The sequence below is a fragment of the Carassius gibelio genome, chromosome B20, assembly GCF_023724105.1.
Source record: "Carassius gibelio isolate Cgi1373 ecotype wild population from Czech Republic chromosome B20, carGib1.2-hapl.c, whole genome shotgun sequence".
Classification (NCBI taxonomy): Eukaryota; Metazoa; Chordata; class Actinopteri; order Cypriniformes; family Cyprinidae; genus Carassius; species Carassius gibelio.
Genome location: NC_068415.1, coordinates 12008268 through 12031197, shown reverse-complemented (window position 1 = coordinate 12031197; position 22930 = coordinate 12008268). Strand labels below are relative to the sequence as shown.

Below are 22930 nucleotides of genomic sequence, written 5' to 3'. Positions count from 1 at the left end.
CCAGTGATCAGAGAATCCTGAAACAATGATCATGGTTTCCACAAAAAATATCGAGCAGCACAACTGATTTCAACATTGACAATAATAAATGCATATTAGGATGATTTCTGAAGGATCACGTGACACGGAAGACTAAGAAATTCAGCTGAAAATTAAACTTTGCCATCATATAAATGAATTATATAGTAATACATTTCATTTTCAAATATGTCAAAATAGAAAACAGTTGTTTTGTGTATTAAGTGTAATAATTTTTCACAATATTACTTTTTAATTTTTTTTAAATGTTTTGCCAACCCTAAACTTTTGAATGATAGCATATATTTTTGCTCCTGTGCCAACATTTGGAAAGTTGATCAATGGCATCATGATTTTGTTCTCAAATTTTGGTGTTCTACCTCATATTTCCATGGAAAGAAAATTGCATATATGTGTCAGTGCATGAAGTTATGAAGAAGAAGAAAAACCTTTAGGCATTTGTTAAATTTGATGGTAAACAAGGGAAGGCCAGACTATCTACAGTCTGATTTTAATCATGCATTATGTTGCTGTTCCACAGCCAAGTTCCCTGCCTGAAGCGTATTTTCACTCCCAATTAGCACTTGGCATGTGTAACTTTTGGCCCCCTCTTTACATCGCTGATGGCAATGGCATTCCCAAAATCCTCAGGAACAAACTCCGGGTTAATTATGGAAGTCAGCACACACACACAGGACCACGACAGAGAGAGGAAAGCAATCGGCCAGTAACTTCTTATACTCTCATATCACACTTGCTCTGTAGCTCTATAGATCTCTGCAGTGAAGAAGTGGTTTAGGCCCTAATGGGATCAAGGGAGAGTCAGGCAGTCAAGAGGACACATCACTTTCACTCTCCTCACAGACTGGCAAATGTAAGACAGCTCCCACAGAGGCTATTAGATGCCTAGCTGGGGGATACGCAGAGATACGAGAGAGATGAGAGATGCACAGAGACAAGCAGCATTTTATCTCTCGCCCAGTCACTTTACGGCTCCAGTGACCTGCGTTATCTCTGCAGCTCCCTTCGGGGCCTTGCTGTCCTGGTTGGGCGTCTCCTGGGGCCCGCCGCTGCCTCGTGTGCCCCACGACGCCCGTGGTTTGCAGTAGCTTATCACAATGCATCAGCGATCAGGCTTTGGAGGTGGTAATGATCATGTACCATCAGTGGATTTACTCGCTCTTTCATTTGTGATATTAAAGGTCTGACCTTTTGCTTGTCCTATTTTGTGCAAGTCATTAAAAGCAGAGTGGAAGGTAAAAGAGAGGGGAAAATGTCACAGAAGTGCAAATGAAAGGAGGACGGAAGGAATAAAGTGATGGAAACTCACAGCAGGTTCTCGGAGCTGAATTCGGACTCCAGGAATTTAAGAAACTGCTCACGGCCCACTGGATCCTTCAAAGCCTCGTCCAATGAGAAGCCCCACTTCTTTACTCGTGGTTGACTCGGGTCCTTACTGAGACAGAGAGGCGGAAAGAGAAAGACTGTATTTTATTTATTTAACTTGCATTGTTCTTTGCGATATCTACTGACAGCAGCTAGTGCTTTGACAACACAATGTCCCATTGTTTGTCATATTAGCAAGACAGGGCTGAAAACAAAGAGAGAAAGAGGCTGTGTGTGAGATCGCTTTATCACGTCTAATAATATCTTGTAAATTAATGTTTGAATGACCTAATTCCAACCTAATTCCAACAACTGTTAATTAATTTGATATGGTAAATAAGTCAACTTCATTTTTGCCTAATTAAGTGACAAGAGTCACATTGTTGAACAGATACACCGAAAGAAACCCAGAAATGAAAGTCTGATTTTCTGTTTAGAACAACTGGTCAATATAAAATAAATAAAATCACTATTTTCTATGTGACTATATTGTAAAATGTAATTTAATCCTGTGATTCAAAGCTAAATATTTAGCATTAATACTAGTGCTGTCAAACGATTAATCGCATCCAAAATAAAAGTTTTAGTTTCCATAATATTTAGTGTACTGTACATACAAACACATGCATCTATATATTTGAGAAAAATATATTATGTTCATACATTAAATATATTTATATATAATATAAAATATAATAATATAAATATATGCATGTATATACATGTAAATACTTTCAAAATATATACTGTTTGTGTGTGTATTTATATACTGTATACATAATAAGTAAACACAATACACATTATGTAAACAAAAACCATTATTTTGGATGCGACTAATCGCGATTAATCATTTGACAGCACTAATCAATATTCAAGTCTTTAGTCACATGATCCTTCCGATACCATTCTAATATGCTGGATTTGCTTGATTTATTTATATGTTGAAAAAAGTTATGCTGCTTAGTTTCGTAAAATTTGTGATACTTTTTTTTTATTATTTAACATCAATAAAAAGTTCAAAAGGTCAGCATTTTTTAGAAAAAGAAATCTTTTGTAACATGATAAATGCCTTTACTGTCACTCTTAATCAATTTAATGCATCCTCGCTGGATAAAAATATTTTAAATGGTCTAAAACGTCCATGCTTTGGATTTTTCCCCTACTGATGTGCTCTACAATCCTTATAAAAGTATATTTGCATTGCTTTGACTGTTCTCTGTAGAACCTTCTTTCTCATATGCCACAATTGGTCGATTATGTACAATGCCTGCATTATATTACTACATTTCAGTTATTGCCTTCAGCAAGCAAAATGCTGGATTGACAAATCAAATACATTCATATTAACAGATTACAGCTTTCACAATGGGAGCATGTGATGTTGATCCTAGAATTCGTCCCAGGCATCAAAATGAAAACAACTCGCTCACACAGTGTGTATGAAACGTGCGCAAAAATTCGGGATCACATAAGCCAAAGCAGAAAGAGTGTAAGATAAATTAACTAAATGAAACACTTTACAATAAGCCTATGATTGGGAATCACAATGAACATTACAGATGAATAAGTATTTGTCTGCAGACGTCCATGTTGTTTGAAAATTGACCCCAATTTGTATCAAGAAACCAAAGCACAACATAAAAATGACACAAGACTTTCAAAATAAAACCAGAAGGAAGCATAACAACAAAACAGAAAACAGCATTTTGACAAATGTGACCGTAAAAATGAACAACGTAATCAAAACACAGCCGGAATTATGCAAATATTTCCACATAGTGACTTAGAGATGTTGGGGCTTGACAGAGTCTTAACTTTGATAAAGAATATCTCTTTTGATTTGAGACTTTAGTTCTTGCAACTTTCCAGATCTTCTTTATGCACTTAGAGCTTGTAACACTCCAAAGAGGAATAAGAAATTTAAATTGCATCATATGACCCCTGTAAGATAAATGAAAATAAGAAATTCTGATATCCGGATCCCTCTCCCTTTCACCTAAGGAGAACTAAACTAGATCTATAAAGAGAGAGTAGTGTTCAGGTTTTCATACCTGGCCTCAAGCTCCCAGAAAGTGACATCATCACTGATCCAGGGGTTAGCTGGATCTGGTACAGTCACAAAGGGGTCATAGTCAAGATACTGCTCTGTGTAGATCATCAATCTGCAAAAATGGGTTGAAATCATTTTATAATTTCATATTATTGTATAAAAGTATTTTTCACACTAGCATTCCTCTGCAAACATGGACTGTACACCGTACTAAAATACTCTGACAGATTTTCCCACACAACCCCGCCACTGAATTTATAGCATTAAACTTAATGTGGTTCGATTCCTGAATTAAAAGCTCTTATGAACCAGATTTAGTTTAGTTTATCAAAAACATACAGCGCAACCAGTGTATATTCCCAAATAAATAGCTTAAATAAGTCAGTTCTTTTAAATGAATCAAACACATACAGCTTATAATTTAACTGTTTGTTGTAATGTGAAATTTGTATTAAAAATACATACAAATTTTGTCTGAAGTATTTTATAAAAATTAATAAAATGTTGACACAATTTTAGTTTTCGTATTGTTTCATCTGTATAATTACTGCCAATTAGGTGAATGCAACAACTGTTGTCTCTAAAACAATTTTCACGAAAATGTTTAAAATAATAGATGTTCCAGGCTTTTTAAATTTCTCATCATTTGGCAATGAAATTGCATTTCTTTTTTAACTCTAAAGAAGTAAAAGAATCCAAAAGAGAAATCAGAACTGCAACCAATAAATTATTTATGATACCCATCTTTAATAAGCATAATTTTTTTTAATGACAAGTATTAATATTTGCTGAGGAAAGTTTGAGCCTCTTGGACAGATCAAGAAAAAGGACTTACGTCTCAGCGACTTTGGACATTTTCATACAGTGCCGATCCAACTGAGTGTTCAAGAAGATAATCTGAAAGAGACAGAATACCGCTGCTCACTGCATCTCCACTTGAGCAAGAGAGTGATCGTGCTAAATATTAATAACTGCCGTGAGGCTGTCAAGAATCAAATTCACCCCGTCGCTCGCACACACCTCTTTCTCTACGTCCTCTCTGGTGTCCTTGCTGCTCTGCTGGGAGGGTGTGTGTACAGGACTCTGAGTGTGTGTGTCATCCACAACCCCATACACTGACTGCAAGACAGAGAGCGAGACGGGTCACAATACAATCAGACACATAGAGCACACACTAATGACAAGAGTATAAGCACCTTTTTCACCCTCTGAGGATTCTTCAGGCGGCGGCACTTCCTGATGTCCATCTCTGTGGTGTTCACACACCCAGGCTGTCAATCACAAGCACGTGTAAATCAGCCATATAAAGATTGAAGATACAGTATGCACATTTTCCACTACAATCTTGATTCACACAATTTTCTGAATCCAATAATCACACATATAGTTTCATTTTCTTTCCTTAAAAAGAAACTGAATGTGTTAACAGCTGTGCTTACTATGAAAAACTGAGATTAACCGCACTAAAAAAATCTGTAAATACTTTAAAATGGGGTTTTATTCATAAGCTACCAGAACAGTTAAAATTAACTGGGATAGATCACAGAGTAATTTAATTTCTGTCATTTTCTCACCCTCATGTCATTACACACTTGTATTACCGTATTTTTCGGACTATAAGTCGCACCTGAGTATAAGTCGCATCAGTCCAAAAATACGTCATGACGAGGAAAAAAACATATAAGTCGCACTGGACTATAAGTCACATTTATTTACAACCAAGAACCAAAAGAAAACATTACCGTCTACAGCTGCGTAAGAGCGCCCTCTCATGGCTGTAGACGGTAATATTTTTCTCTTGGTTCATGTCTCTCGATTAATTTCTCACGTTCATGTCAAATTAATTTTGATAAATAAGTCGCACCTGACTATAAGTCGCAGGACCAGCCAAACTATGAAAAAAGTGTGACTTATAGTCGGGAAAATACGGTACTTTCCTTCTTCTGTGAAACATTAAAGAAGATATTGTGAATAATGTCAGTTACCAAACTGTTTGTTACCATTGACTTCAATTGTCTGGACGAAAATACATTTACAATACAGAAAATCTTTCGCCAGCATTTGACCAACTAATACTAGCACTCACCTTTTCTTGTCTATTCTATTCTATTATATTCTAGAAAAAAAAAACACATAGCTACGGGTTCTGTGCTAGACTAACTGAGACTTGTCATGGCACTTGTACTCTGTTGTTGTTCTCTCGTTGGTCTGATCGCTTCTCTCTATTGTCCTCATCTGTAAGTCGCTTTGGATAAAAGCAACTGCTAAATGATTAAATGTAAATGTAATGTAAATGCACTGTATTATTAAAATACAATTACTTTGTTTTCTTTGTGCATGCAAAATATTCTTATACCTTCATAAAAATTACTATTGAACCATTGATGTCACATGGACTATTTAAACAATGTCCTTACTACCTTTCTGGGCCTTGGACGTGTCAGTTCCATTGATTTCTATGCAGGGCCAGAAAGCTCTTAGCTTTCTTATCTTAATTTGTGTTCCGAAGGCCTTGCGAGTTTGGAACAACATGAGGGTGAGTAATTAATGACTGAATTTTCCATTTTGGGTGAACTATCCCTTTAAGTATCCTGTTATGTACTCAAGGAACTCTGGTATGCATTTTAAATTTGACCAAAAGAGTTTAATTTTAGTTACCGAAGGAACCTTCACAAGTTTTTTGAGTTTGAAGGAACTTCTGGGTCCCAATTAGCAAGAACTGGCCTTTTTAAAAAGAGCCTTGAGGTTTTCCAAAGGGTTAATCTGAGGAACCCCAATGGTGTTTTACGTAAGTGTTTCATTTTTTACAGTGTGCCTATTTGATCAGATGCAAACACAGAAACCCGTCCCGCGCTGGATCCACCCCTCACACACCACAGGACGGTGAACATCCCAGAAGGCTCTCTCTTGACTATCCAGAATCTTCCTCTCCGTTTTGTCTTTTTTCCTGTCGATCCTACAAAATCAAAGAAAACACAAAGCTGCAAGACATTAATATTAAACAAATAGCAGGAACCCTTCCCAATCCACACACTCACATGTTAAAGCAGATAACAAGCGAAGCCCTTGTGCTCATCAAAGTTGCAACCTGCCTGCGAGCACAGCTAATTCATTTCCATTCCTGCCACTTCACTCTTACGTAACTGACATTTGCTGCATCCCGCTCTCTATCTCTCACTGATCCTGGTTTTGAGCCCTGAGACTCTTCTGTTCTTGCTCTTCTCAAAATTAGGGTTTTCGTCATGAAAAGAGTACTGCGGACAGCGTGATGGCAGAGACAGATTGACGATCAAAAATCAGAGCGGGGTTGACTTGTGTTTGCAGCCCTCGGCCATCAGATGAGGCTCTTCAGTCGGTGTTTGAAGAGCGAGAGACTGCTTCAATCAATGAGGACCACTCCAAATCAAACACACATGCTAATACGTCTCGCCCCTAACAACTGCACTTCAGCAATATTATGATGTTATATAATGAGAGCTTGTGTATATACAGTATGTCTTTGTGTGGATGTGTGTGGGCTGAAAACAAAGGGTAGATGTGTCTTCAACACAGAAGAGAGCAGGTATGAGTGAGAGCAAGTGTTTGCGTAGTTGTCCTGACAACAGCACTTACTTGACCTGTGCCTCAGCCTGCATGAAGATGAACTCCCACTTCCTTGCAAAAGCCCTCTGTAGTCTCGCTAGATTCTCCTGAATGAGAAAGAAGTGTAAGAAAGAAAGAAAGACAACATGTAACTTCCGTTTTATCCATCTAAACTGTACGGTCAGCTCTTGCCTAATGGGATAGCTGTACGCTATGTTATAGCCTGCTATTTTGATAAATGTAGTAAGTTATCTAAATATTCAGGGCTGAATTTGGAAAAGCATATTAGAATACTAATACTCTATTACTATTAGAATTTCTGCAACATATATGAGAAGAAATGGTAAAAACAGTATTATTATAACTTCTACAATTAATAATATTTTATATATTTATATATTATATTTTAGGCAAGGATGCATATTAAATAAAAAAAAAATTTCATAATGTTACAAATCTATTAATTTATAACAAATGCTGTTTCTTTAATTTTTTATGCATCAAATAACCCTTAAAAGCATTTATCACAGTTTCTACAATTTTTTTTAAGCAGCACAGTTGTTTTCAGCATTCATAATAACCAACTAAATCAGTCAAATCAAATATCTGAGTCCGTTCTGAAGGATCATGTTACACTAAAGACGGGATTATTGGCTGCTGACAATTTAGCTTTGCCATCACAGGAATAAATTACATTTTAAAATATGTTAAAATAGAAAACCATTATTAGGGCCCGAGCACCGAGGTGCGAGGACCCTCTTGTATCTGCTTTGTTTTTTATTATTATTATTCTTCTTCTTCTTCTTCTTCTTCTTCTCCCGAATGAATCGCATTTTTGAGGGCTTTAACATGCTCAAAAAGTCATGAAACTTTGCACACGCGTCAAACCTGGTGAAAATTTTCGTCTGATATAGGATTCAGAAGAGGGTGTGGCAAAATGGCTCGACAGCGCCACCTATACCAAGAAAATCAACAGCCTTCCAGCTATGTTTCACGTACATGCACGAAAATTGGCACACATATGTAACACACCAATACCTACAAAAAAGACTCTTGGAGCGAAATTCTAAACCCAACAGGAAGTCAGTTATTTTCAATATTATGAGCATATTTTGTGTAATTTTGGTCATTTCCATGTGTTGTATTTTAACGAACTCCTCCTAGAGAGTTCTTCAAATCAACACCAAATTTGGTATGCCTAATCTAAAGGCCTTTGCGATGTTAAATTGCGAAGATCTTGAGTTTTCGTTGAAGGGCGTGTCCGTGGCGGCCTGGCGAATTTCGATGATTCGCCATGAAAAATGAAGTTGCTATAACTCACACATACAATGTCCAATCTGCCCCAAACTTCACATGTTTGATGAGACTCCGAACCTGAACAGATTGACATGCCCATATTCAGTTATAGTCATAGCGCCACCTATTGGCAACAGGAAGTGACATATTTTACGCTGCGACGAACTACTCCTAGAAATTTTATGACATCAATGTTTTTTTTGTGGTCAGTCTAATCTAAAGGCCTGTGCGATGTTCAATTGTGAAGATCTTGAGTTTTCGTTAAAAGGCTTGTTCATGGCGCTGCGACGAAGTTCGATGTCTCGCCATGGGAATAAAAGATGTTATAACTCAGGCATAAAATGTCCGATCTTCCCCAAACTTCACATGTGTGATAAGAGTCCTGGCCTGAACAGATCTGCAGGCCAATTTTCCAGCGGGTGTGGCAGAATGGCTCTATAGCGCCACCTATACACATTCAACGGAGTGCGCCTCGAGCTATGTTTCACGTACATGTACAAAAATTGGTACACACATGTAACACACCAATACCTACAAAAAAGTCTCTTGGTACGAAATCCGGATCCCAACAGGAAGTCGGTTATTTTGAATTTTCCATACAAAATTGGTGTTGTTCTTGCCATTTTTTAGGGGTTGTACTTTAACAAACTCCTCCTAGAGATTTATTCAGATCAACACCAAACTTGGTCAGTGTAATCTAAAGCCATTTGCGATGTTAAATTGCGAAGGACTTGAGGTTTCGTTAAAGGGCGTGTCCATGGCGGCCTGACAAATTTCGATGTTTCGCCATGAAAAAGGAAGTTGCTGTAACTCAGACATACAATGTCCAATCTGCCCCAAACTTCACATGTTGGATAAGACTCTTGACCTGAACAGATCTACATGCCAATATTCAGTTATAGTCATAGCGCCACCTATTGGCAACAGGAAGTTACATATTTTACACTGCGACAAACTACTCCTAGAAATTTTATGACATCAATGTCTTTTTTGTGGTCAGTCTAATCTAAAGACCTGTGTGATGTTTAGTTGTGAAGATCTTGAGTTTTTGTTAAAAGGTGTGTCCATGGCACCGTGATGAAGTTCGATGTCTCGCCATGGGGATAAAAGATGTTATAACTCAGGCATAAAATGTCCGATCTTGCCCAAACTTCACTTGTGTGATAAGGGTCCTGGCCTAAACAGATCTGAAGGCGAATATTTCATAGAGTGTGGCAAAATGGCTCGATAGCGCCACCTATACACTTTCAACAGAGTGCGTATACACTTTAAACGGAGTGCGCGTCAAGCTATATTTCATGTACATGTACAAAAATCGGTACACACATGTAACACACCAATATCTACGAAAAAATCTCTTGGTACGAAATCCGAATCCCAACAGGAAGTCAGTTATTTAGAATTTTCTCTGCAAAATTAGTGTTGTTTTGGCCATTTTCAGGGGTTGGACTTTAACGAACTCCTCCTAGAGATTTATTCAGATCAACACCAAACTTGGTCAGTGTAATCTAAACCCTTTTGCGATCTTAGATTGCGAAGATCTTGAGGTTTCGTTAAAGGGCGTGTCCATGGCGGCCTGACAAATTTCGATGTTTCGCCATGAAATAGGATGTTGTTGTAACTCAGGCATAAAATGTCCAATATTCCCCAAACCTCACATGTTCGACAAAAGTCCTGCCCTGAACACATCTGAAGGCCAATATTCCACTATAATGATAGCGCCACCTACTGGCAACAGGAAGATTGGCACATATTTGGAATAAACATTGATATATTCTACTTATATTTTATGAGTTTAAACGCATATTTCTCACCGTTCACCTATTAACTAAAGCCACTCGCTGCTGGTGAGCCCGGGTGCGAGGGCCCGTTCATCGCTGCTTGCAGCTTTAATTTTACATTGTAATTATATTTCATAATATTATGGTTTTTACATGCAATTTTAATCAAATAATTGCAGCCTTGTTGAGAGACCTCAACTTTTTTAAATAGAATTATGCATCTAAAATGCATACAAAAAAATGATATAAAAAGTATATATATTTTCATATTTCTTATTTGTTTTCTTTCATTTATATAAATATGCATTTTAACTTTTTTCTTTATAATATCACTGTGACCAATAATTTGGAAAAGCATAAAACATGCTGACATTGACATCACAGCTCAGGATCACTTCAGTGTGTGTGACTTCGTCAATGGCATTCGTCAACAACAACAAAAAGTTCAGAAAAGAGCACCCATGTGCAAAGATGAAACAGGCGTTACACAGGTCCCTTGTTCAGGCCATTAAAAAAAACAATGTTAAAAACTCCACAGAGGCACAGAGTTTACACTCTTTGAGGAAATCAATCTTCAAATGACTACTTATCGTTACCTCTGCACATTAAGCAAGGACAGGAGAAAGTATCACTGAAAAGAATTGCACACTCCACCTTTAATTTTCAATGACAAGGTCTCATAATTGGAATTATCAGGTATAAAATAACTTGACATATCTGTCAATAGCTGTGAAAATACAAACTGAGATGCTTTTGCCAGCAAAATGCTTCCATTTTCTCTGTCGGCTGTCATCACAGTGGGTCACTTACCGCCTCATAGTCCGCCAGCTCCAGCCGGGTCTTGTTCTGCATCGTCCGTTTGCACAGATAGATGGCTGTGACAGGCAACAGAGAGAGAAAGAGAGAGACAGAGAAGAGAGAAACAGACAAGAAGCCATAAGAGACTTGGCCTTATCAACTGTCATGTATAATCGCAGCCCTACACATACAGTACACACACACACACATCCAGTGTAAGCCCTTGATTGGATTTAGTATTTTCCTCTGCATCTATCATCTCTTCTTGGCCAATTTACAGACAGCAGGAACTGAGAATGAGTCACCATTGACCATCAGTGAACATCTGCCCACAGTCAACACATTCTCATACACCTACTAATGCTCAGCAGCTCTCCCTGACTGTTCGTCGTCCAACAGTGCTGTAATAATCCTGGGAAAGCAGACTGTGGGCTGAATACTGTGTGTCCAGCGTCTCTGGGACCTTATGAGTTATATTAGCTCTCTGAAAAACAACATCTACAGTGAAGCTCTGTGGGCTCTTGTCTTATGTCACTGTGACCATGCCCGGGAGGATCCTTCTCTTACCGTAGTCTGTGTTCTCTGGCTCCCAGCAATTAGAAGGCCAGAAGTATGGAGCCTGGTGGGAAAGATAGAAATTATTACTCTTTTGTAGATTTGCTAAATTTTAAGAGTACACACAGTTTCAACATTCACAAATAAAAGTATTTGGTAACACTTTATTTGAAGGTTACTTATTACATGTACAGTACTTACTATTATAATAACAATAAATTATGCATACTTACATGCAAGTAACCTAAGCCAAACCCTAATCCTAACCCCAATCATATATTAAGAACATGTTTTTAATTAATATTACGCAGTACCGGAATGTATAATTACACTGTAACAAGTAAAGTGTAACCAAATATTTGAAAGCAAGCAACATTTTGAGTAAAAGCAGAGGTCACACATAATATAGGTGTACTTAAATAAAAAAATAAGTACAATGTACTTATTGTGTTATTTATAGCAAAACATGTTTGCTTCTATTGAGTTGGGATATAGGTAAGGTTAGGCACAGGTTTGGTAGTATAGGTAGGTTTAAGGGTAGGTTAAGGTGTAAGGGATGGGTCAACAGTGTAACTATAAATTTAATTACTGAAATTAATTACAAGCAGTTATTTTGGTTGCACTTTATTTTACAGTACGTGTACTTACATGTACTTATAGTGCACTTACAGTGTATTTATCTAAGAAAGTTCTGGTAATACAAGGTAACTACATGGGGTAGGGTTAGGTTTAGGGTAAGTACCTAGTTATTACATAGTTATTATAATTTCTATAATAAGTACATAGTATGTACATGGGGAACAGGACTGTAAAATAAAGTGCTACCGTTATTTTTTTAAATATAAGAACAATTTAAAAACATGAATGTAAACAGTAAGTGTATTGTATCAAATTATTTATTTAAATCATAGTTAAGGCCACCTTATATAAAATGGGACCAAAGCTGAAATACCAGAGGCCAATATGGGGGTCCTTTTGAGGGGCTTTTGAGTCAAAATGGTTGAGAACTGCTAATTTAGACAATACCTGGATATTTAGATACAGTAATTGCTTCTGGATTTTCAGTAACTACTTCATTGATTTACATGGATTCTATTTAAAATCAAGTGTGAGTCTGAAACAACTAAGAATGTCTGCCATCTGGTTACAAGCCAAAGCTGAAGCTGGAATTGTGATTCTTTTGCCGTGCAGTTATTATATAAAGATATTTGTGTTATGAAAACTATTAACAACATTTGTAACAACTGAACTAACTCCCTCGCCTTTGTGGAGCCAGTCTAAAAGACTAAAGGCGGCACAAAGCAAATGATGGTGCATTGAGATCATTATCGTCAGGCAATGAGCTGATGAGCCATACTCCAGAGAAACAGAAACACTAATTCCCTCCTGAGGAATTAATGAATGTACAAAAGAAACTCAGATTCATTCATTGGCTTATTGATACTGTATCAAGCTTATTGGAAAGATAGTCTAATGCCAGTATCTGCGAATTCAGCTAAAACTCTGGATAAATTACAGTCGGTGCATTCATTTATACTGAGAATATATAAATTTAACATGATACTTTAGAACTGTAATTGATTATTGATGCATAACCATTACACCTGCACCAACATGTAATTGTATTTTAATAAATGCTTTAAAAACAAATTCCAGATTGACATGGTGAATATGGTGGATCAGTGTAATTGAGTGCCTATCAGTAACGATGGCAGATTTCAGATCACGCTGTCAAGCTGAAGCTGAGCGACTGCCATTGAGATGAATTGGAATGCAAACTGATAGCTTTCTCCAGGTATTACAGAAATCTTTGGCTGAAGAGAATCTGTTCAATGTTGCAATCAATTCCAAAAGAAATGACAAGAGCTTCTCACAGCTTTACCCATCAGTGTTTCTCCTGTGAAACATCAGTTACATGAGCTAGAGAGGCTCAGAGGAAGACGTGCCCTTGGCCATCTCCTCACTAATCACTAAATCACTGAAAAACTAAGGATCAGCCTTTATCAGATGGAAATCCCCCTTTTTCTGGAGGACATACTTATTAACACCTTAGATCTTAAAAGAACAGTGATAGACAATAAACATAACACAATACTGTTCAAAAGTCTTTAAACGTTTTTGAAAGTAGGCATTTATGTGAAATATTATTCAAAAAATATATATTTTTCAATTGAATATATATAGATATATTACTGAATTTTCAATGTCACATGATCCTTCAGAAATCATTTTATTATTTTATTATTATTATCATGTTAAAAATAGTTGTGCTGCATCATTTGTTTAAATAGTGAAAAAAAAAATGTAATCAAAAGAACTTAATTTATTTGAAAAAAAAAAATGTGGACACTATACTGTCACTTTTGATCCATTTAACATACATACATAAAGATACATACAGTATGTATCTTAGTAATGTACTACCTGTATAGAGAAGTGCTTAATAAAGGCAGCTGCACTGATCAGACACAGTCCTATTTGTTCAGTAGGTGTAAAGGTCACTGGAACTTCTTCATAGTGTGTCTTAGGTGTGATTTGCACAGTAGATTCAGAATCTCGGCAGTGCTGAAGTGAAACAGGATCATATCCTGGAAACCACAGCTGCCAGGATACAGTCCACGTGATGGTAGATGGATAAGCTCACCTGAAAGCGGTATAGCGTCCCATCATCCTTGAGGGTGAGAACATGATCAGAGATAGGGAATATGTAGCCCTGGGCGGCGATCAGGCTGCCGATGTGTATGGCCTCGGCTGTACATACAGAAGACAATGCATTTGCTTTCACAGACGATTTGCAGTCATCAATAATATGTGTAACTTTCTTCATATCAAAACCTACCAGGATCGTCTATGTTGAGGTTCTTCATCATCCACTGAACAATGTCGGAACCTGATGTTTAAAACGGGGAAACATATCACCTTATTTTCACATGCAAATTTATGCATAAATTCTCAAAGCCTTGATAAAGATCAAAATCATCAGTGTGTCAAGACACGTTATGGTTTGAAATTCAACGCGTGTCAGGACATTCAAGCTAAATCTATATTAGCACCACCTCAATCATGTACAACATCAACGCTTTAGTTCCAAATCAGCTATTAGTTATCCGGATGTGGGCCTGCGGCATCCATTAAGAGCTGCTCACTGTAGTAATTGTGTTTAGCGATGTGTGCAAATCAAGCCAAATCTACAAGCTTATTCTCTTTGAGGGTTTATAAGGACAAATAACTGTTCTTCCAGCATTCATTATTACACACTAAAGGAATCAGTGAAAGTTAAAGTGGTTAGTAGTATCTTTGGAGACCACAGGGGCGTATGGCTCCTGATCTGTCAAAAAAAATCCTCCCTCTGATCTATGAAATGCCCTGGCAACTATAAAGCACAAGCCCCTGTACATATTTTAGCAACACTGACAGTGATATACATTTTTAAGAACATATTTTTGAAAGCATCAATTAAAAATAAGAAAACTGCTATTTGAAAGGTGCATTCAGTAACTTTTTCCTCATTAAAAAAGGTTTTACACCAACTGTAATGAATAATACTTTTGACTGCTAATAATAATTCTGATAAGAGAAAACATAAAATAAAAAAATAAAAAATAAATAAAGACTGAAAAGAGACAGAAAGAGCTAGATGCGAAAGCCAAATGTTACTAACCAGTAGAATAAATAACTTGAATTTCATTAACAAATACATAGAAGCAAGCAAGCAAACAAACAAACAAATGATTCAGTGTTTGTCTTGTTGCTATATTGATGATTTTTGTAATTTCCCACTCCTGTCGGCGTACCTGTAACAACGCTGGGAATCTTGGACAGGAAGCTCTTGACCGTTCTGACAGGAACACCTTCAGTTTCATCTTGGAGGCGTGTGATGATGTCCTCAATCTACAGGAAGAGAGAAGAAAGAGAGTATGTCTAGTTAGTTTGGCTGACTCACATCTCATACTGTATCTACAGTCTAGACCTGCTTCACTTTTATTCCAGCACCCATATTGACAGGATACAGAACTAACACAGCCCACAAAAGCAGCACAGCAGAAGCAGAGCTGACACTGAGTCTATGTTTGCTGTATGCACTGCGCAGAATTCAGCAGAAAATGACATAATTTGGGATAAGTAACTTAAAAAAAAAAAAATCTCTTATGCTCAACAAGGTTGCATTTATTTGATAAAAAATACAGTAAAACAGTAATACAGAAATATTATTACAATTTAAAAGAAGTGTTTTGTATTTTAATATGTTTTTAAATGTAATCAATTCCTATAATGGCAAAGCAGAATTACTCCAGAAATGTATTAAAATACAAAACTATTATAATGTTTTCAAAATATTAGTTTTTACTGTATTTTTGGTCAAAATAAATGAATGTCAAAGCAAACATTAATGAAAACACTCAATATGTATGAAATCACAATGTTTATTTGTATTCACACCACTCATTTACACCATTAGACTAGGTCTGGTTATATTGCAGCTTTTTTCATGTGTTGTGTAGTATCACATTCTAACCAAACAGTCGATCATAACAGGTGTAAACACACACCTACGTCTCCTGCACACATTACCAAATGCATCAAGTAACCAGTGCAAACAAAGCATGGGCCAAATGTATTTATTCCATATCTACTTATATTCCCAAAATCTTTAGCAGCTTCAGAAATCCTCCTTTCTCTTGTGATGGGAACATCTGTTCTCGTTCCTCTCTGGTGACACAGGTATCGGTGGAGGCCTTCAGAATATACAAGCTCGCACCTACGGTCTATAAATAATCTCGGCACTGATGAAAACAGCTCATGGTTTTGCAGGAGAGAGGGAGCGTAACGAGATTAGGTAGCTTTCTCTGCTTTGGAGATTGCATGTTGTCATCACTGCTCTGTGGCGCTCTACGCTTTTTTTTTTGCACATGTTGTGTAGGAGGCGAGATCTTAGTTGCTTTGGAGACATTTAATGCATACAGTAGCTATATATAAACAATCAAAGCCAGCCCCCGACCCCTGTGAGCCCATGACTAAAGCAGCTAAAATAAAGTAAAGCCACTTCAGTTCGAGTATAAACAGAAGGCACATGTCGAACAAAACACAGCTGTGCTACATGAGGACCCGCCCTCATTATCCCAAAAAACACTCTAGTCATCCCGTCCATTACCACGTGAGACTAATTTCCCCTCTCTACCCATCAAAGCACTTCACTTCGTTTAATGCTCTCTATCTAGTGGCTAAAACGCGAGTGTATGGCGCAAACTATTCTAAATGGGTCGATGACTGTTGGGCCGAGTCCCAAGAGAGATTCTGGCTGTAGACAGACAACACGGCCAGACAGGAAGTCCACCTCTAAAGCCAGCAGCGACAGGGGAAGCCAAAACAGAGCGTCTGCTTCATACTCAAATCAAGACAGATAAAATGCTACATAGTGTTTAGGGTCCCATGGCCCCATTTACAGTGTGACTTGACCACTAGGGTCCCAGGCCCTAGTGTCTACATTTAGGGGCCATTCATGCAGAATGCAACACAAAAATTTTTAATGTATAAATTAATTAAGCAGCACAACAGTTTCTAACTTTGATAAGCAGCATATTAAAATGACTTCTGAAGGATTTTGTGACACTGGAAACTGGAGCAATGCTGCTGAAAATTCAGCTTTGATCACAAGTGCAACACATTCTTTACTCTAATCTAATACTCTAATATTTAACCTAACAAAACCTTCATTTTCTAATTGTGTCAAATCATCCTTGTCGCTCAAAGTAGGATAAATGGTCTGTTACAAGGACCATCCCCGAGGAAAGGGGCTTAATTTTGAGCAAATTTGCACTCGTCGTCACAATGAAGCCATGTATCTATCCTTAATGAGAGTGAATGCCATTAAATGAAGTTAACGGATGTCATGCCTTATCTTTCTGAGAGACGCTCTTCACTCGGCTTCATGCTGGGTTGTCACTCTATTTCAGTACAATCAGCAGCACTCACTAGAGAGCTCTTTTTAAGACGGGCCCTTGTGTTGGCACCAACCCAAAGAACACTTACATATGTCATATTCTGTCAAAACACTGTGCCGAGTTCTTATTAGGTTATCACAGTACAGTCCCCCTCAGAGGCCACCGCAGCGTGTGCTAAATGTAGCAATTAGCGCTCTTGCTTCTTCAAGGAAAGCTGGTGAACCAGCCTCCAGTTCGGGAAGTGTCATTATTTCACATGTGAAAGAAAGTAACAATTTGGAAGGTTTTGATGCAGTTCATATTAAAATAAAGCATCAGACAAGGAAGGACAAACTCAAATGGCTCAAATTGGAGAGCTTAGCGCTAACAACACCAAATCAGGAGATCAGTTCCCAGAGAGTGCCATAGAATGTATTGCTAAATTTCACAGTTTCCACAAAAATATTAAGCAGTACAACTGTTTGCAATGCATCTTAAGCACCAAATTAAAATATTACAATATTATTTCAAATTATTATTGCTTTTACTATATTTTAATTAAATAATTGCAGCCTTATTAAGCATACAAGACTAAAAACTTACTGACCCCAAACCTTTGAGGTGTATATTGTCCAAAATATATTTTGAAATTGAAATCTATTTGCTATATTGAACAAAATATTTTTCCTTAAAACATTCTATTTGCAACATATGTAAAGCATTTATTTGAAATAGATTTTAAACGCAGCACACAGAGAGAGAGAGAGAGAGAGAGAGAGAGTGAGTTCTTTTTAATATCAGCATGTGTCTTTCATTGTTAGAGTGTTAAGTGTGGTCTCTATAGAATTCAGCTCAAGTCAAGTCGTCCTGTTATAATGTCTTTGTGACACAGCTGCACTGCAGATTATCAGTGGAGACATTAAAAAGAGTAGCATTGATTGGATTTCTGACAGTAACTTTCAAGTGAGGATCAAGCAACACTCACTTGTCACTTTCCTAATGGAAAAATGGGCACCAAAAGGGCAAATTTCTTTGATTGGAGAACGCTCACTCTGTGTGGCCTTGAGCTTGCTGCAAATGTCAAACACACAGCAGTTTACAGCATTTTTATTAGGCTTGCTTGAGTAATAAATAAACACTGTATTCTGAGACAAACACTACAAAAATTACAACAATAACAATATACTTTATGCAATATATGATGTATAGCGTTTCTGTCTATATGCAAACATGTTGATGACGGCATTGACTCGCTGTCTCTGAGGGATCTGAATGAGAGGCAGTCACTGATGTGGGTGGCTACATATCAGATTCACCCATAAGAGCCCCTTCTCAATCAAGCCCATCTTTCAAACTTGATTACAACAAGTCTCAGTAGTCAGTGAATGGCACTCTTAGAGGAGAAGAGAGAAAACAAGGACAGATTTTCACCTCTGCTGAAGCCGCTTAAGAGGCAGGCCATTTCTGAAGCAAAATGGATGGTGCAAAACCACCTTCTTGTGCACTAGCTTGTCTTCCTTGCCAGGTAAATCCATGAAATGAAAACAAGCCACTTCGGAGATGCATCAAGGTCGAGATGTGTAGCAAAAGCAGCTTGAGTTAGTTCCTGAGACAGGTTGGTGTCGCTATAGATAACAGCATGGGAAACGCTCCTGATGATAATACCTTTGCAGCATCCTGTGGCTCATCTGCTCAGTCCCTGCAGGAGATATGTGAACAATCGATGCTGTTGATTTTCCACAGCCAGGTCCTGATGAATGACACTCAACCATGTCTACCCGAGGCGCATACTGACGTGACAAGCATTTCTTATACTGAGAGGCGGTATTATGACAGCTTCAAAACACTGTGGGATAATAATGTGTTATGAAATGTGGTCAAAGGATGCCCATAAAGAAGTTAATTGGAAAACGTTTATGCCATCAGAAAAGTGAACAAAACTTGCCAGTTAACATCTAATATTGTGAATTCTGTCTCATATTTACACTGACTAAAAATACAAAAAGAACAATCAGATGAGATGAAAATAAATGTTTTACATGCTATATCATACTTGGTCACATAGGAGCTGACACTGAATCATTTTTTTTATTTTTTTATGTAATTGCGACTCATCTATCTCATAATTCTTAATTTTTTGTTTGCAATTGCAAGTTTACTTTTTTGTAATTCTGACTAAAGTTCTGACTTAAGTTGCAATTCTGAGAAATAGTCTCAAAATTGTGAGATATAAACTCAATTTAAATTGGACTCGCAATTGCAAGTTTATATCTCACAGTTCTGAGAAAATAAATCTGAATTGTATTTGCATTACGCAATTCTGAGGAAAAAATGAAAAACTCACAATTACCTTTTTTTTATATATATACTTTTTTAAATTTTATTTATTCATTAGCAGAAATGGCTTCCATGTGGACATGGCTGATTTAAAGACAACATAAAAAAAAAAATTTAATAAAAATTTCCCTGCACTTAATGCTGCACATTATGAAAAACCAAAAAAACCAAAACAATAATAATATTAATGATTATATATATAAAGAAGAAAAAAATACTAATAATACTAAAAAGTGTCCATTATCATCATTTGAAACAACAGACTATTTAGGAATTGTATTAGCGCTTTCAAATCTGACAACATTCTGAATTTTTTATTTATTTTTGTCCTATTCAAAAGTTTAAGGTCGGGAGGGTCTGCAAGGATGCAATAAATTGATCATAAGTGACAGTAAAGACATTAATAATACTACAGAAGACTTATAGACAAATAAGACAAATAAATTCTGTTCTTTTTAACTTCATATTCATGAAGGAATTCTTATTAAAGAACATAATATCCATGGTTTTTGACCCATATTTGATAGCTATTCACTGTCATAAAGCTTTGGAATAACATTAGCGTGAGTAAATTACCGAATTTCCTTTTCTTTTTTTCTTTTTTTACATCAACCTATGAGTTAAAAATGACACCCACCTTCAAACTTCTGGCTTTCTGTGAGTGACCTCCATGACTTCTGTTTTAAACAGCTGGCCATGCAGCTGGGAGATGAAAAAGCAGGTATGCAGGTGAAAGCTGGACTCTGCTGATCTCATCTCTCATCAAAAAGCACTTCTGTTCTCTGTACGTCAGAAGCAGATGTCTAAATGCAAACTCTCCACCTGGACATTCAAGGTTTGCAGGATTCAAAGTCCTTCATAGAGCAGGCTGAAAGAACTCAATAGTCAATCGAAAGTCCCTGAGGTAGAGGCTCATCCCCAAAACTAATCTTATGGATTGCTCCCTTTAAAAACTCATAAAACTCTGCAAAGTTTTGAGGTCATTTCAGGCCTCAAATGATCATTTATGCATGTACACTGAGATAATTTTTTTCATCCAAAGGGTTTGTGAGAGACTGCATTGCTTCATCAATTCACAATAGGAACAGATTAAAAAAATGTGAGACTGAAAGTGTATCTTATTTGCTGTGCTTTTAATTTAACCATTATCTGAGATACTTATCAAAGAATCTGCACACACATGATAATGATGGAGTTAAACTATGTTATTATATAAGCAGTATCATACCAAACAATAATTGTTAATAGCTGTACTTTGTATTCCATTTTTGTTACTATATGCTACTGTATATAGCCTTACTATAACTTACAGCATCAAAAACAGAGCTTTTGCCATTTCCACACTAGATTTTGCTCTGTGCACTGTATGTAACTGCTTCACCAATTCATTTGAGCTACAATTTCACGCTGTTTCACAGAGAAATGAGATTATATTCATTTAGCCGTCTAGATGATGGTTATAGAACCAGAACTCATTCACACTCTCATGAATGTGTAAAATAACATGCAAAATTAGCATATAAACTGGAATAATATCAACTTACAAAAATGTGTATGCCAAAATATATTATTTAATGCTAATTAATGTAAAACCCCTTATGAGATAATGCTCTATAGTTTGGCTCTATGTTGAATTCCTGAATAATTTAAAGCTTGAATTTTTTATTTTGCGAAATGATTAAAATGTAACAACACAGAAGGTGGTCTTGAGCAACTTTGAAAGAACTGCCAGGTACACTGTAAAAAGTTTAACTATTATTTACTCAATTTTTTTGGTGAAACATTTTTACACTCAAAAAAATTGAGTAAATTTTAAAGCTGTGAAATCAATGAAATATACTGTTTAAATTGAGTAATTGTAAGTAAAAAAATTAAGTAAATCTGAATAACTGAATAACTTTATATGAGAAATAAAATTAATTAGATATAATCAAAATTATAAAATACCACAACTGAAATTCTATGTAAAATAAACAAAAAATATTGAGTAGATATAATTGAAATATTGGATGAAATTTAAACAAATAAATGTGCTATATTTACTACATGTAAAAGTGAATTTAACTTAATATTGGACTATAAATGATCAAAATGTTGCATTCACTTTTTTTTACACCATTTACCCTTTACAATTAATATAATAAAACCAAATAAAGAAAGAAACACATTTTTTATTAAACATTTATTTATCAATTAAACATCAGACAAAGTCTAAAATCAACCTTTGAAACATTTTATCCATTTTAATATTCCAGTAGATTGCAAAAATTAAAAACTGTAAAGCAGCCATAAGGGAAATGATTAAACCTTATGAAACATTTCATCCATCTTAGTATTCAAGTAGATTACATGTAAAATATGATAGCCGTAAGAGAAATGACATCTTACTTTGTTCCTGGTGCATACCAGCCATTTGCAGTCACACTCATTACCACTCATTAAACCATAAAAAAGCAACACTTACATCAAAAAATATTAAAGGGATAGTTCACCCAAAAAGATGATGTTGTCATAATGTACTCGCCCTCAAGTTGTCCCAAACCTGTACGAGTTTCTTTCTTCTGTTGAACACAAAAGATATTTTAATGAATGTTGGTTAACAGACAGTTGAAAGTTGCCATTGACTTCCATGGTAGAAAAAAAAAAAAAAAAGGCTACTATGCAAAGTCAATGGCAACCTTTAAATGCGTTAACCAACACTCTTTGATACTTGGCTGAATGTCACGTCACTTCACTTAAAATATATTTTGTGTTCAACAGAAGAAAGAAACTCGTACAGGCTTGGGACAAATTGAGGGAGAGTAAATTATGACAACATCATCTTTTTGAGAGAACTATCCCTTCAACAGAATTAATCCGATAACAGAAACACTTCCATCAAGAATACCCATTCTGTGGGATGATCATGAACCACTACTGTGCAAGAAGATAATTTTTTAACCTCTGAACATTAACAGAGAGTTTTGGAGGATCCAGCTCAAGAAACAGTTTTTGGAACAACTCAAGTGAGTACAGGTCTTTCTCAAAAAATTTGTATATTATGATAAAAGTTCATTATTTTCCATAATGTATTGATAAAAATTAAACTTTCATATATTTTTGATTCATTACACAACAACTGAAATATTTCAGGTCTTTTATTGTTTTAATAGTGATGATTTTGGCATATAGCTCATTAAAACCCAAAATTCCTATCTCAAAAAATG

General features: G+C 36.3%; 1 protein-coding gene across 2 annotated transcripts in view; it reads right to left on the bottom strand.

Annotated features, from left to right (window-relative positions):
• LOC127984588 (regulator of G-protein signaling 6-like) overlaps window positions 1-22930 on the bottom strand; it is a 62156-nt gene that overhangs the window by 5205 nt on the left and 34021 nt on the right. For both annotated transcript variants that reach the window (XM_052587293.1, XM_052587294.1), the window contains exons 3-14: window positions 15261-15357; window positions 14306-14356; window positions 14111-14217; window positions 11479-11530; window positions 10924-10988; window positions 7067-7143; window positions 6329-6410; window positions 4651-4725; window positions 4475-4573; window positions 4290-4351; window positions 3456-3566; window positions 1349-1474 (exon numbers count right to left, since the gene is read on the bottom strand). In XM_052587293.1, the coding sequence (XP_052443253.1) occupies window positions 1349-1474; window positions 3456-3566; window positions 4290-4351; window positions 4475-4573; window positions 4651-4725; window positions 6329-6410; window positions 7067-7143; window positions 10924-10988; window positions 11479-11530; window positions 14111-14217; window positions 14306-14356; window positions 15261-15357 (1004 nt within the window). The remainder of the gene's footprint in view (window positions 1-1348; window positions 1475-3455; window positions 3567-4289; window positions 4352-4474; window positions 4574-4650; window positions 4726-6328; window positions 6411-7066; window positions 7144-10923; window positions 10989-11478; window positions 11531-14110; window positions 14218-14305; window positions 14357-15260; window positions 15358-22930) is intronic.